This window comes from Copadichromis virginalis, linkage group LG6 (assembly GCF_057382275.1).
Source record: "Copadichromis virginalis isolate Kocher_CV1m ecotype Utaka linkage group LG6, C_Virginalis_male_GT1.1, whole genome shotgun sequence".
NCBI classification, from domain to species: Eukaryota; Metazoa; Chordata; class Actinopteri; order Cichliformes; family Cichlidae; genus Copadichromis; species Copadichromis virginalis.
The window spans coordinates 16,819,616-16,832,707 of NC_140623.1; the positions used below are offsets into that span (position 1 = coordinate 16,819,616).

The following is a 13,092-nucleotide window of genomic DNA, read 5'->3' on the forward strand; positions in this document are numbered from 1 at the left end:
GATTTTTCTAGAAGAAGCACCAAATAATCACATCGTAGAAAGTAACAACCATGGTAGCTTGTTAGAAAAGTGCCTTTTCCTTCCAAGAATCCTCAGACAACTTGCTCATCTTTCTGGGATGATTTTAAATTGAAATTTCATCAAACCCTAAAAGCCTGTTTTGCTGTTTAGGCAAATGAAGTACTTCACAATGAGGAAATAGAGACACCAGAAGCAGATCTAGAGACTGAATCCATTACAAGTTTACTTGTTTTCAGTTCTTCCAAGTGTTGATAGACCTGACAAAGCTGCAACACAACCTCTGGTCTACACACTGATATCTGGCACCACTGAAAGTTTGCTATACTTTTATTTTTAGAACTTGACTCAATGTAAATGTAAAAAGCTGCATTGCATTAGCATAACTACATTATGTCTGTTTGAGTTTTATTACTGTGGGCCTTTAAAACAAACTGTGAAAGGTCAAATATAACAAGAAGCATCATTATCCAATACTGTGGAAGCACATTTATGACCTCATATTTATAACATTTATTAGGTTTGAACACAACACTTAATTAACTGTGACTTTTCCTCTCACCATTCTGTTAGATTATCTCCCCAAAAATGACAGCAAGGGAGCTGCCAGTCCAAAGAGCCAAAGTGGGAAAGCTGGGAAGAATGGAAAGTTTGTGAAAACTCGTATTCCTCGAGCAGCCACTTCCCGAGCTGAGAGGATATGGCCTGGAGGAGTCATTCCCTACGTCATAGGAGGAAACTTCACTGGTAAGCAACTCCGCTGGACGGCTGCCCGATCAGCAGTAAATCACACACTCATGAGTGATTGTGTAAAAGGAGGATGTAAAATTTGTGTGTTTCAGGCAGTCAGAGGGCCATGTTCAAGCAGGCCATGCGCCACTGGGAGAAACAGACATGCGTGACTTTCATTGAGAAGACAGATGAAGAAAGCTACATAGTCTTCACCTACAGACCCTGCGGGTTGGTTTGGAAATGTGTGTCTGTTTGTGATTGTGTGTGTACCTAGAGTTCACAAGTGACCTTGTCACACAGAGAGACGATGTGGTCACTCAACAATAGCTCTACTTTCCTTCCTGTCCTGCTCCTGTTTCCCCATCCCACCAATCACGGCGCTTGGCTTAAGTGTTTGTATGTTCGTGCAGTTTTTTTGTTCATATTCTGGAGAAGGGCATTGTTCTGTCGAGTGGCAGCACGGTGGGTCAGAGTGTGTTTGTACAGTGGTGACACTTCAACTGACTGGATGGGAGGTTGTAGGGTGCCTGAGATCAGGGCATTTATCGCTCTGAGACAGTGTTGTGCACATGGTTGAAAGAGTAGGATATCCAGCTCCAACTGTGACTTTACAGAGTTGGTGTAAAAATGACCTAGAAACAATTCTTATTTAACAAGTATTAATAATGTCAAAATGCAGAATTCTCACTCGTTCCAGCTTTTGCTTATATGACAAAGTGTTTTATAGATGCAAAATTGGAGCTTTTGACTTGTAGTAACAAAAATTTTAATTCATGTTTTTGAAACAAGGATTTTCACAATATATAGATTTTTTTTTATCCAATGTTCTGCTAGCACCACAAAAGTTTACATTAAGAGACTGTGTAGTTATTACAGTATGTGTACATCGATTATTATTAGCGGTTATTGTGGTTAACAGAACAGACACATTCAAAAGTTAATATTCAAGACCAAATATCCAGTACCTGCTGGTTTCACCGCATCCTTGTCAGTGTTATTATAGTTCCATTTTCTTTTTTCTTTTATCCGTTTCTAACTGTTAAATGGGAGTTTTTCCTTCCCACTGTCACCAAGTATTATTAATAGGGAGTCGTCTGATTGTTTGGGTTTTCTCTCCATTAGTGCAGGGTCTTTACCAATATAAAGTACCTTGCAGTGACTGTTGTTGTGATTTGGTGCTGTATAAATACAATTTAATGTATTTTTTTGTCTTTGTTCAGTTAGAGTTAAACATATTTACATATTTGGGGCCTTTTTAGTTTTTATTGCAATACGAAAGAAACCAGTGCCTTTGCATTAGCCTTGGGTTACCTGCCCAACCCAGTGAGGTAAATCAACACCCACGTTTAATATAGTTTATAGCGGCTTTTATTATTAAAATTGAACCAAGTTTTACAATCACAGCCTAGCTGGGTCACAGACACGACATCCCAAAAAATTTGACCAAATTTAAAAAGAAGATCATAACATTTTCTAAGACTTGCTTCTGACTGCTGAGTCATTTGAACTTTTAACACTTATTTGATCAATTATTTTGATGCATTGAGAAATGTAACCTTACCTCAACATTCAAGCTGTAGATGTGTAGAGTCAAATTGGATTTAAAAAAATAAATAAATAAATTTGGAATTCAGTTTAGGATTCTTTTAGTGTCTCTTGCAATATTTTTTTGTAGTTTTAATTTGGTTTCTCTTTTGGTTTGAGTTAGTTATAATACCCTTGTTGACTGTGGCAAAGTCACATCTTGAAACACTTTTTTTATGGCTGGAGAATTAAATACAATCACATGCTTGCTTGCAGACTCTCTGTACCTTTGGAAATTTTCTCGCAAACATGTTAACAGACTGTGGTATCAAACCTCGTAGACTAAAATGTGCCCATGGCATCATGAATCAAAAGCACTGAAGCACATTTAAAGGAAAAGTTAACGGGAGACAATAAACGTCTCCAATTTTAGAGCAATTGTAATTTATATGTGAAGTTTTTGGACAGTGTTTTTGTGTAAAGAAGGAATTTAACTTGTGGTTTTCTTTTTCTGAAATCGTGAAAGACATCTTTATAATTTTCCAATAAAGTGCTTAAAAAGAAATTGCATTTTTGATATCTCCAGCCGTGCAGCCACAAGCATCAAAAATACTTCAAACCATAATATTTGTTGCCTGATGAAGCTCAAAAAGTTATACATGGATGAGTCCAAATGAGGTTGCTTTTAAATGTAAAAACCAGCAGGTGAGGAAAATATCTATGTGTTAACTGGTGATGTCACTTGCTCGTGTTCTGTGATTGGTTGGCTGCATTAGGCACTTTAAGCTGACGTCTAAGTACCCTGCAGGTTGGATGTGCAGTGTGGATGTGTGTAAATCAGACAAACAAGGAAACATAAAATAAAAATGCACACATAACCACAGTACATGTACATCTGTTGTGTGTTTGTATGAATTTACTGACGGTTTCCCTCCACCCCTCCAACCCCCCACCCAAAAAAGCAGAGAGTGAGACTGTATCTACTCCAGTGACTCCTGATCCTTACCGTGCAATCAGCTCACTGGATAACTTTAATCAGATTTGTTAGCCTGGCACGAATGTCTCTGCTACCCAGCAAAAGAGAAGGAAAGCGTGTGTGTGTGTGTGTGTATGTGCATGCGTGCGTTCTGAACAGCGATATGTGAATTCTCACAGCGTTGGGTTATGAAACCGCAGCATTATCAGAGTGTTTTATGTACCTAAATCCTGCCGCTTTTCCTCTTGTGGATGTAGTGGAGGCCAGGAAATCCTGAAAAGATGTGTGTGCGCTTGTGTGTGTGTGTGTGCGTTTATTGTTACTTGAACATAACACTGCAGATTCTTATTTCCACTGCCAACTGTGTAGTAAATTACCTATCTCTCTGCTATCAACTTCCTACTAATCCTCATTAGGTGTTGTTCCTATGTGGGTCGTCGTGGAAACGGGCCCCAGGCCATCTCCATAGGAAAGAACTGTGACAAGTTTGGCATTGTGGTGCATGAACTGGGCCACGTCATTGGCTTCTGGCACGAACACACGCGGCCCGACCGTGACGATCACGTGACCATCATCCGGGATAACATCCAACCAGGTGAGACCTATTATTAGACACCTGTGGTCTCTGCTGGGATCACTCAGGTTGTTTCTAGACGCAGACAAACAGCAACGCTTCTAGACCGAGTGTGTGCGTTTCCAAATTCACACTCAGTCTAGAAGCTGAGTGAGTGTGAATGAGCCTTTTAATGACTGTGAAGTCACCTGGACCGCTCTCACCACAGTCTGTCACTTCTGCTCAAACACACCTCTCTGCACCACAGTGTAATCTGACAGGTGTGAAATCATATCACACAGCAGTATCTCAGACCTGACCCACGGCTTTATTTAGAAGCAAATCAGAGCTTCCTCTGCTGGACTTTAAGTATTTGAATAAAAGCCCCAAGATACCCTTTCTGTTCACATTTAGTCATTTTATTTTTTTTTTATAGATGTGTTGCGCAGGCTGTTTGCTTTTGCACTTATGAAAGCAAACTAAGTAGGTACAGTCTGACTGTTGATCAAACTAAAACCTCCTCATGCTGCTACATCTGCATGTGTGCAAATATTTGTGCGTATGTGTGTGTTTGTACGGCGTGCGTGGAATTTCTGGTTCCCAGGCCAGGAATATAACTTCCTCAAGATGGAGCCAGGGGAGGTGAACTCTCTTGGGGAGCCATATGATTTTGATAGCATCATGCACTACGCCAGGAACACCTTCTCACGGTAAGCAGTGGTTTGAATTTCAAAGATTATGATATGCCAAGATTGATTTAGTTATTAACAGTAAAGTCTGGGCTTTTTCTGTGTTGTGCTGTTGTTGTTTTGTTTGGTTTTATTATATTAGCTCCAGTCTGTCTTTCCGTGCACAAACATCAGCTATGCATAAATTAAACACCTCACTTGTTGTGTTACTCACATAGTAACACAACAAGAAACACTGTGAACCAGCGTTGGTATAATTGCCAATTAACAATTTTTAGGTGTCCTACCCACATGTCAAAAGCTTCTTTCTCACATGATCGCTACATAACCTCAGGAGAATCAGGTTGGGACCCTGTCCAAAGTTGATCTTTTTCACATGCAGTACACAGCAGGAAGTAGTTCCCACTACCATAAATGCTCCTTTTGATTCAGGAGATGCTGCTGCTGGAGGCAGCAGGACACAGAGCTCTAGCTTTAAAACAACCTGATTGCACAATTCTTACATCTGTTCAGCTGGGCATCATACATTGCTTACACTAGGTAGCTGGCAGGCTAAAGCTCGTTTAATGTCCAGTCTGATTGCTGCGCAAGTTTATAATGTCAAATGAAGCTCAGAGGGGCGTCTAGAAAAGCGCATGAGTGAAAATGGCAAACTTTATTGTAACGCAAACTATTTTCACCTGTCATTACCATGTCATGTATTTCATACTGTTTGTTTTTGCTTTGCAACTTTTATGATTTTATGATTTACTTTGCATTTGAAGCATATTTGTGCCCTACTGAGCTGTGCTTGTGTTGACTTTGACAACTATAGCACATTTACTTCATCTGAAATCAGATGTGTTTACATGATGCAGTGAAGCTGATGGAAGCCTTTCAGAATTAAGAAATCTTTTCCAATTTTTTTATACATCTGCACCATTTAAAATGGTGAAAAAAGTTTGGATTTGGCAGCAGAAAGTGTCATGGGTTTACTTTACATTTTTTCCGACTGAGGATGCTTTTTAATCTGCGCCATACCCGCTTATATAAGCCCTCCCATTCCCCAGTCAGTTCCAATGCACATGTTAGAGAAAACACAAAACTGCAATGGTTGGGTGAAAATTGTTTGCTTGTCCATACTGTTAGATTGTTGTTTAATTTTACTGATGTGTTGCAATGACATGTTGTCTCTTTTCTCTTCGCTGAAGCGGGATGTTCCTCGACACCATCCTTCCATCCAGAGATGAAAATGGGGTCCGGCCTGCAATTGGTCAGCGGACCAGGCTCAGTAAAGGAGACATTGCACAGGCAAGAAAGCTGTATAGATGTCCAGGTACAGATGCTTTTACTTTCAGTCTGCAGTGTGTCTGTGCATGTTTGTGTGCGTCAGTGAATGTGAGTGCTGTCGTCATAGCGCGTACCTAAAAAAATTACTTCTGTTTATCTGCTTACGTCTTTGGCGTAAGACCGGCCCGGCCCTCCATTCTCCAGGGTCTGGACATGAAATTGAGTAACATGTTTTGTTTTTTCATGTGATGCTTCCCTCCATTTTTTCAGTGTCTTTTTCTCACACACACACATTTCAAGTGCACGCCCGTGCTTGTCTGGCGTTCCTCTGGTCCCCGGTGAGTCGTTCTAATGTGATCTGGATCTGTTCTCACAATGAAGTGCAGCGATGTCACAAAGGTTTATAATTGCAAATGATGCCATTACTTTTGACCACATATGAAAACACACAGACGCACAAACACAGTTCCATCCCCAAGTCTATGAGGCATCATCAGTTCAGCCAGCTAACGTCAAAATCGTCACCCGGGCCTGGATGTGAGGTCTGACGAGTATGCATGCCAAACTGTTGGCATGGTGTTGGTCATTTTGATTACGTGTACTGTTCTCACAAATTGACAGCAGCAAAATCAATGCGTATCTCTAAAGCAAAAGAGTCAGCATTACAGACAGAAGAGCTGCTCTGGTTTCATTGTAGAAACACAGTAAAATTTACTGATCCTTTAATGATCCTATTTCTGCACTTGCACCTGGATATCTATAAACTGTTAAGTGCAGTGTGTTATTGTGTGATTTGCAACAGCACACCAAAGTCCAGCCATGTATGCAGGCAAACTTCAGCTATAGGAGGTATGTGATGAAGGTACTGTGGAGTAGTTGGCTGAATAACTGAACACTGAACACAATAAGCTCTGTGCTTCATGATCTACGGAGTGTGGGACACAATAAATAACATATTTAAATAAAACCACAGTTTTATTTTATTAATGTATGTATTCTGTTACTATATTACTGCTGACATATGCAGTACTGTGGAAAAGTTGTGATTTGCTCTTCATTTCTTTGCATTTTGCTTTCAAGGAGCCAGTTTAAGGAGAAATTAGAAAATTAAATATTTTTTTATTTAAAAAATAATTTAAAATTATTTTTAATTTCTTTCAAAGATTTATTTTATTGGACATTAGCTGCTTTTTAACAACTCATTTTTAGTCCAGTCTGTGTACCTGACCATTTTCAGAGGAATTGTGTTGGTTAATTCACTTAAAACTGATCTATTAATCATTTAAGCATAAAAATGTGCCTTTGCAAATGTCCCATGTCTTTATTTCAATCTATGAAGAAACGCCAATGATAACACAGTTTGAGTTCAGATTGTGTTTTAAGGCATAAAATAGTATTTTTGCACTAATAACGTGCTAATTAAAAACATAAGCTGAAAACTTGCTCTGCAGTGTGTCCCTAAATAATTTGAGGAAACTGAATAAGTAGAGGACAGAAAAAGAAAATGAAAAAAAAGTATCTGAAACTCATGGATTCACTAAATAGTAATATAAACAATCCAGCGAAGAGCTGACACGGGACCTGCAGCTGGACTTTTAGTTGATCCATCTACCCAGTCTCACCAGAAATGCTCTCAGTTGAAGGATGGCTGTCAGGAAGCCATTCTTAAGGAAGGAAAATGGAGAGAAAAGGCTGATGTTTGCCAAATTACACAAGAACTGGAATGAAAGTCAGTGGTAACAGTTCTTATGGATTGATGAATTCAAATGTGTTTCATCCCCAAGTCTATGACGTGTCAGATAATTCAGCCAACTAATGTGAAATTTGTCACTCGGGCCTACTTAAGACGTGTGAGATCTGACATGTGTGTATGCCAGCAGTTTACACAGAACCACAATGGATGGCGGTGGTCATTTGATGTAAGTGTGTTCTCACAAATTTAAAGGATCAGTGCACACACTACACAAGATTCAGAGCCATACCTACATATAAATGTAGTCTCATTTACTGTTACACCTGAACACACACATATATTACAGTTTAAAAGACATCAAACTAACTTAATATAACTCTAAAGATCAACATAGGAGGCAAAGTTGATCTGAAAGCAAAATCCACAACAGAACACTTTCAGTCATGGATCGGCCTCCCCAGAGCCGGGAGCTCAACATTACTGAAGCAGTATCATTCTGACAGAGAACAGAACAAAAGGCAGCCAACATCCAAAGCTTTGAATGTCCTGCAAGAATGCTGGAGAACTATTCCTGAAGACTACCTAAAGAAATTACTAGAAAGCTGCCTAAGAGGGTTCAGGCTGTGTTGAAGAAAAAACTGGTCACACCAAATACTGACATTCAACCTCATTAAAACAGTACACACCTATTTCCTATTTTCCTAGCAAAATATCAAGAAATGATGGGTGGCTCAGTACTATATGCATACATACCATTAATAATTTTGATTGTCTATAGTGAGCAAGTCTGTGTTAGTGGGTCTCAGCTGCAAACAGATACAACTTCAGCCTTATAAGGTCATATTTGAGTGATACCATATTCACTGACAGATGAACAGAGCCCCAGGGCATTGTGGGGGGAAAACAGCATGCATCATGGGATTGGAGGGGCACATTTGGCTAACCTCCTTTTGAAAGAGAGTGACAGCACTGAACTCAAGATGACGGATAAAGAGAGAAAAGCAGCGGGTTTGTTTTTTCCATTCAGCCCTGTTGTTCTTTTCCTATGTGATGAATTAAAAGTTTGCCACTTCTATTCACTTACAGTCAGTGACTTTACTACTGAGGAATGTTTAATTCTGCTAAATGGTGAAAGGGCTTCATGACTGAGGTTGGACCTCACATGAACACGGATGCACACAGGGACAAAAAAATGTAGCCTCCTACATGCAAAACTGAAAGAAGCCAAAAGCAACACGGAATGCGAGTTTGTTTCTACGTCAGAAATAATGTCTAACAGTTTCCATATGGATGCATCAGATAATATACACATAAATGGCTCACAAACAGAGCATGTCTGATGCTATTGTTTTGAATAAATAGCCTGAAATATATTTACTTAAAATGGCAGTTAAAACATTTTGTGACGGTTGAGAGTAATAATAAATATGAGAGCCATGTGTTCTTTAGTAATGTACCGATTGTAAACCATCAGTACAAAGCTGAAAGGACTGCACACGATGGCAGGGTTTGCCACAAAAATGTAACTCCATTTGTGTGTGTGTGTGTGTGTGTGTGTGTGTGTGTGTGTGTGTGTGTGTGTGTGTGTGTGTGTGTGTGTGTGTGTATTGCAGCATGTGGGGAGACGCTCCAAGAGTCAACAGGCAACTTCTCATCTCCTGGTTACCCCAATGGATACCCTTCATACACACACTGTGTCTGGAGAATATCTGTCACACCTGGAGAAAAGGTGCGCACATACACACATGCATGCGCACACACTCAGTAGCACCCTACAGTGTAGTGAATGTGCATGCAAAGCCAATAAAAAATAAGCAACCTCTGCCAGAGTGACTGGATATTGATTAAGTCTTAACACTGCAGGTAGGCCACTCTTCCTGTCCTCTCACTCTCCTTATCTTCAATGAACAGATCTGTACTAAACTTACTAAACACGTTTTTGCTGTTGTTGTTGTTTTTCCATATTTTTGCTCTGCCAGATTGTTCTGAACTTCACCACCATGGATCTGTACAAAAGCAGTCTGTGCTGGTATGACTACATTGAAGTTCGAGATGGATACTGGAGGAAAGCTCCGCTGCTTGGTAAGAGGCAGGAAGCAGGCTGACTGCCTTAAAATTAATTACTCTATTACTCCCTGACTAAGTTAATGAGTAACTTCACTCCTATTTTTAGCTTGTGGCAGCTCACTTTTCCTCCACTCCACTTGGCTTTTAAAACTCCGAGATTAAGAAGCAGGAGCAATTTTCTAAAATAGATAACAGGCTTTTTAAACTCCTCTTGACTCATTTAATTGCTCTTAAGGCTGTGTTAGGATTGACAACTGCGCTAATTGTATACATCAACACAATCTGCACTAACACACATAATGGTGTTATGTGAAATCCATGCGAGGAAATACAGGTGAAAGTTGATGAGATAACAAGATGCTTCACAGCTGTTTAAACTCCTCTGAGGCAAAAGTATTGCAGCAGCAATATAGTTTTCTCTTCTTGTCTTCATGCTTCCACAGTATGCTGTTGTATTACAACACACATACGTGTAGACACACTATAGTGCACTCTACTTACACAGTGTGAATGCCTGTACATTCTAAGTGGCAGATGACTTTATTTTTTTCTGCCAGCTGCAGCGATCGCACTGAAATGAACGAGGAGGCTGTAACAGCTATGTTGTCAGCTGTGAGTTGCATTGCCCCAGCAGTCACTGAATGACACGACTTAAAGGGTTTGCTTTTGCGTGTGTGTTTCACAGGCAGGTTTTGCGGAGATAAAGTTCCCGACGTCTTGATTTCAACTGATAGCAGGATGTGGATTGAGTTCCGCAGCAGCAGCAACTGGGTAGGAAAAGGCTTCGCTGCCATTTACGAAGGTAAACGCCTTCATTCAAACAAACTAACAAATAAAAGCATTCGTACACTCGAATCCAGAGACCTTTAATAATTACTGTGAATAATAATTCCAGCCTGTGAATTTGATGACCTTATGTGCTCTGTGAGTTATCTCGGGGCTTTCATTATTCATAGTGTACACAGACTGTGTTTCAGGTGTCTTTAGTCAGTGCAGCTGATGCACACCCAACCTTTCTCTCTCCTCTCGTCTTCCCCGGTGCAGCGATCTGTGGAGGGGAAATCACCAAGGACTCGGGGCAGATTCAGTCTCCCAATTATCCTGATGACTACAGACCCTCCAAAGAGTGTGTGTGGAGGATCGCTGTATCTGAGGGATACAACGTTGGGCTCAGCTTCCAGGCCTTCGAGGTGACTCACTCCTTTTGTGTGTGTGTGTGCCTTTCTGTGCATGCATTTATGTGTATCCCGTGCTTGTGCTTAGGAATGTCTGGGTCAAATTTCACGCTTGTAGAGCTGCTAAGAAGTTAATAAATGTAGTGGTGCATGCATGTGTGTGTCTGTGTGAGTGTGCAGGGACACACAGCAGGCGGCGGAGGATTAGTTTTGTAGTTTGAATGCTGTTGAAATGTCAGGTTGCTAAACGACTCAATCTGACTCCACATGGGTAAGGTCAAAGGTCGTGTTTTCAGTTTAGCTTAGATTAAGAGGGAAAAATGAACTACGATGCAGGGAGACGATTAAGCATGAGCCGTGATTCGATGTAAAAAGGACGATGTTTCGTGTATCTCACTGTTTTTGTTGTGCATACCTCTGGTGCAGATCGAGAGGCACGACAGCTGCGCTTACGATTACCTGGAAGTTCGGGATGGCCCGCTCGAAACAAGCCCTCTGATTGGGCGATTCTGTGGCTACGACAAACCCGAGGACGTGCGCTCTACCTCACACACGCTGTGGATGAAGTTTGTCTCAGATGGGACTGTAAACAAGGCCGGCTTTGCTGCTAACTTTTTCAAAGGTGTGTGTGTGTGTGTGTGTGTGTGTGACTATGAGAAAAAGAGAAGCTGTGCGTCAGTTGATTGTGTTTTCACAAAGCATTTGTTATGCACTCTGACGTGTATGTGTGTTTTCAGAGGATGATGAGTGTGCCAAGCCAGACAATGGTGGATGTGAACAGAGGTGTGTAAACACTCTCGGCAGCTTCAAGTGTGCCTGTGACCCAGGTTATGAACTAGCCCCTGACAAGAAGAGCTGTGAAGGTAACAGTTAGTATGTGTGCCTGGCACGCTGCATTCCTGCTTCTATGTGCATTCCTCTGTATTGTGTTTCTGTAGGATGTGAATGTTACTTGGCAAAATAAACTAAAAAACATCCGAATGGTCGCCGTCAACAGGAAAAAAACATCTTTCTGTCTCATGGCCACATGCTTTGCCCTGTAATCCCTCAAGATTACTCTGTAATGAGCAACATATTGAAACAAATAACCAAACCACTTCTGAGAGTGAAGGAAATTAAAGCTATTCTAGTGAAATTAACTTAAATTGATGCCTTTCAGTATTTCTTCAGAGAAGTAGCCACATTTTTGTACACATCTGGTGGTCAAAAGACAGTCAGGAGAGACTTAGATGAGGCAGGTGTTTTGTGAGTATCCTATAAAGTCACACATGTTGTTACACAACATGCACAGATAAAGATGCCCGCTAATTAGTGCTAACATATAAATTAAATTAAAATACTACTAGATTACACTCAGTGAAAGAAACTGGACTTCTTGGTCAGGCTGTTAGCACAGTGATTCACACAACAAGGAATATTATTTATCTGACAATTCCCTCGAGAGTATTCCGACAGACAAACACAGCTAAGAGGCATTTCAGAGTTTTAAATTAAAAACAGTGAAGCCTCAAACAGACCCCGCCCCTAATAACACAAAAAGCAGTGAGTTAAAATAAAGCACAGTTTTGAAGAAAAATAGCTTTAGAGACTGAAGCTGTTATTTGTATCAGGGCGTAAACCTGGATATTTCTGTGGTAAAGGTTTTGGGGGACCGACCAGAATTTGTGGAACTGCAGGTGTTTGTAGTGCAGTGACTCTCCGGGGCACAGACATGCAGCTGACGTTTACGCCTCTTTAGCTTAGGTTTTGGACTACAGGTGCTTGAAAGTAGCTGTCATAAAAGAGAGACAATAATAAAACATTTTTATATTTAAGGTACCTAGATTACTCATTGCTTATTTATACAGTGATTAGCATGCATGGAAACGATCCCCCTTAAAAATTGCTACTCGATTGCCATAGAGAAGCAAAGTGAATTTGATCAGTTTTTTCTCTAGTCTGTGTTAACCAGCAAAGATGAAAAGGTAATAAAACATCCTTTTAATTTTTGGAGCATTTCAAAAATGTGGAAGGTTAAACTGTTCGAGTAAAATCAAATGGTAACATATCTGTCTGACACCTGATGTATGCTCACCTTGGGCTAGCTAGCTATAGCATTCTTAATATAAGATTTTTGATAATAGCATAACAGCATTGCTGTTGCCTTATAATTAGTTACATCAATGCCATATTTCCTCTAATAGTAAGTGACCTTTTCTTTAAAAAAAAAGGTTAACCTGTCATTTAAAAAAAATCCTGCTGTTGAAGGAAGTGAAATCATGTCATGTTGTAGTAGTTGTAACAGTGACCAAAACATCATTTCACTTCTGCTTGACGCTGGAGATTCCTGGTGCTTCATAATAAAACATATACAGTTGTGCTGAGAAGTTTACTTACATTCATCATGGGCATAAATA

At 40.3% G+C, this 13,092-nt stretch overlaps 1 protein-coding gene across 1 annotated transcript in view; it reads left to right on the forward strand.

The window, feature by feature from the left end:
* Window positions 1–13,092, forward strand: part of tll1 (tolloid-like 1) — a 60,258-nt gene that overhangs the window by 25,699 nt on the left and 21,467 nt on the right. Inside the window, exons 4-14 of the mRNA XM_085460766.1 lie at window positions 592–765; window positions 861–978; window positions 3,667–3,845; window positions 4,408–4,513; window positions 5,683–5,807; window positions 9,068–9,183; window positions 9,434–9,536; window positions 10,207–10,323; window positions 10,566–10,711; window positions 11,123–11,318; window positions 11,434–11,559. Coding sequence (XP_085316892.1) covers window positions 592–765; window positions 861–978; window positions 3,667–3,845; window positions 4,408–4,513; window positions 5,683–5,807; window positions 9,068–9,183; window positions 9,434–9,536; window positions 10,207–10,323; window positions 10,566–10,711; window positions 11,123–11,318; window positions 11,434–11,559 — 1,506 coding nt within the window. The remainder of the gene's footprint in view (window positions 1–591; window positions 766–860; window positions 979–3,666; window positions 3,846–4,407; window positions 4,514–5,682; window positions 5,808–9,067; window positions 9,184–9,433; window positions 9,537–10,206; window positions 10,324–10,565; window positions 10,712–11,122; window positions 11,319–11,433; window positions 11,560–13,092) is intronic.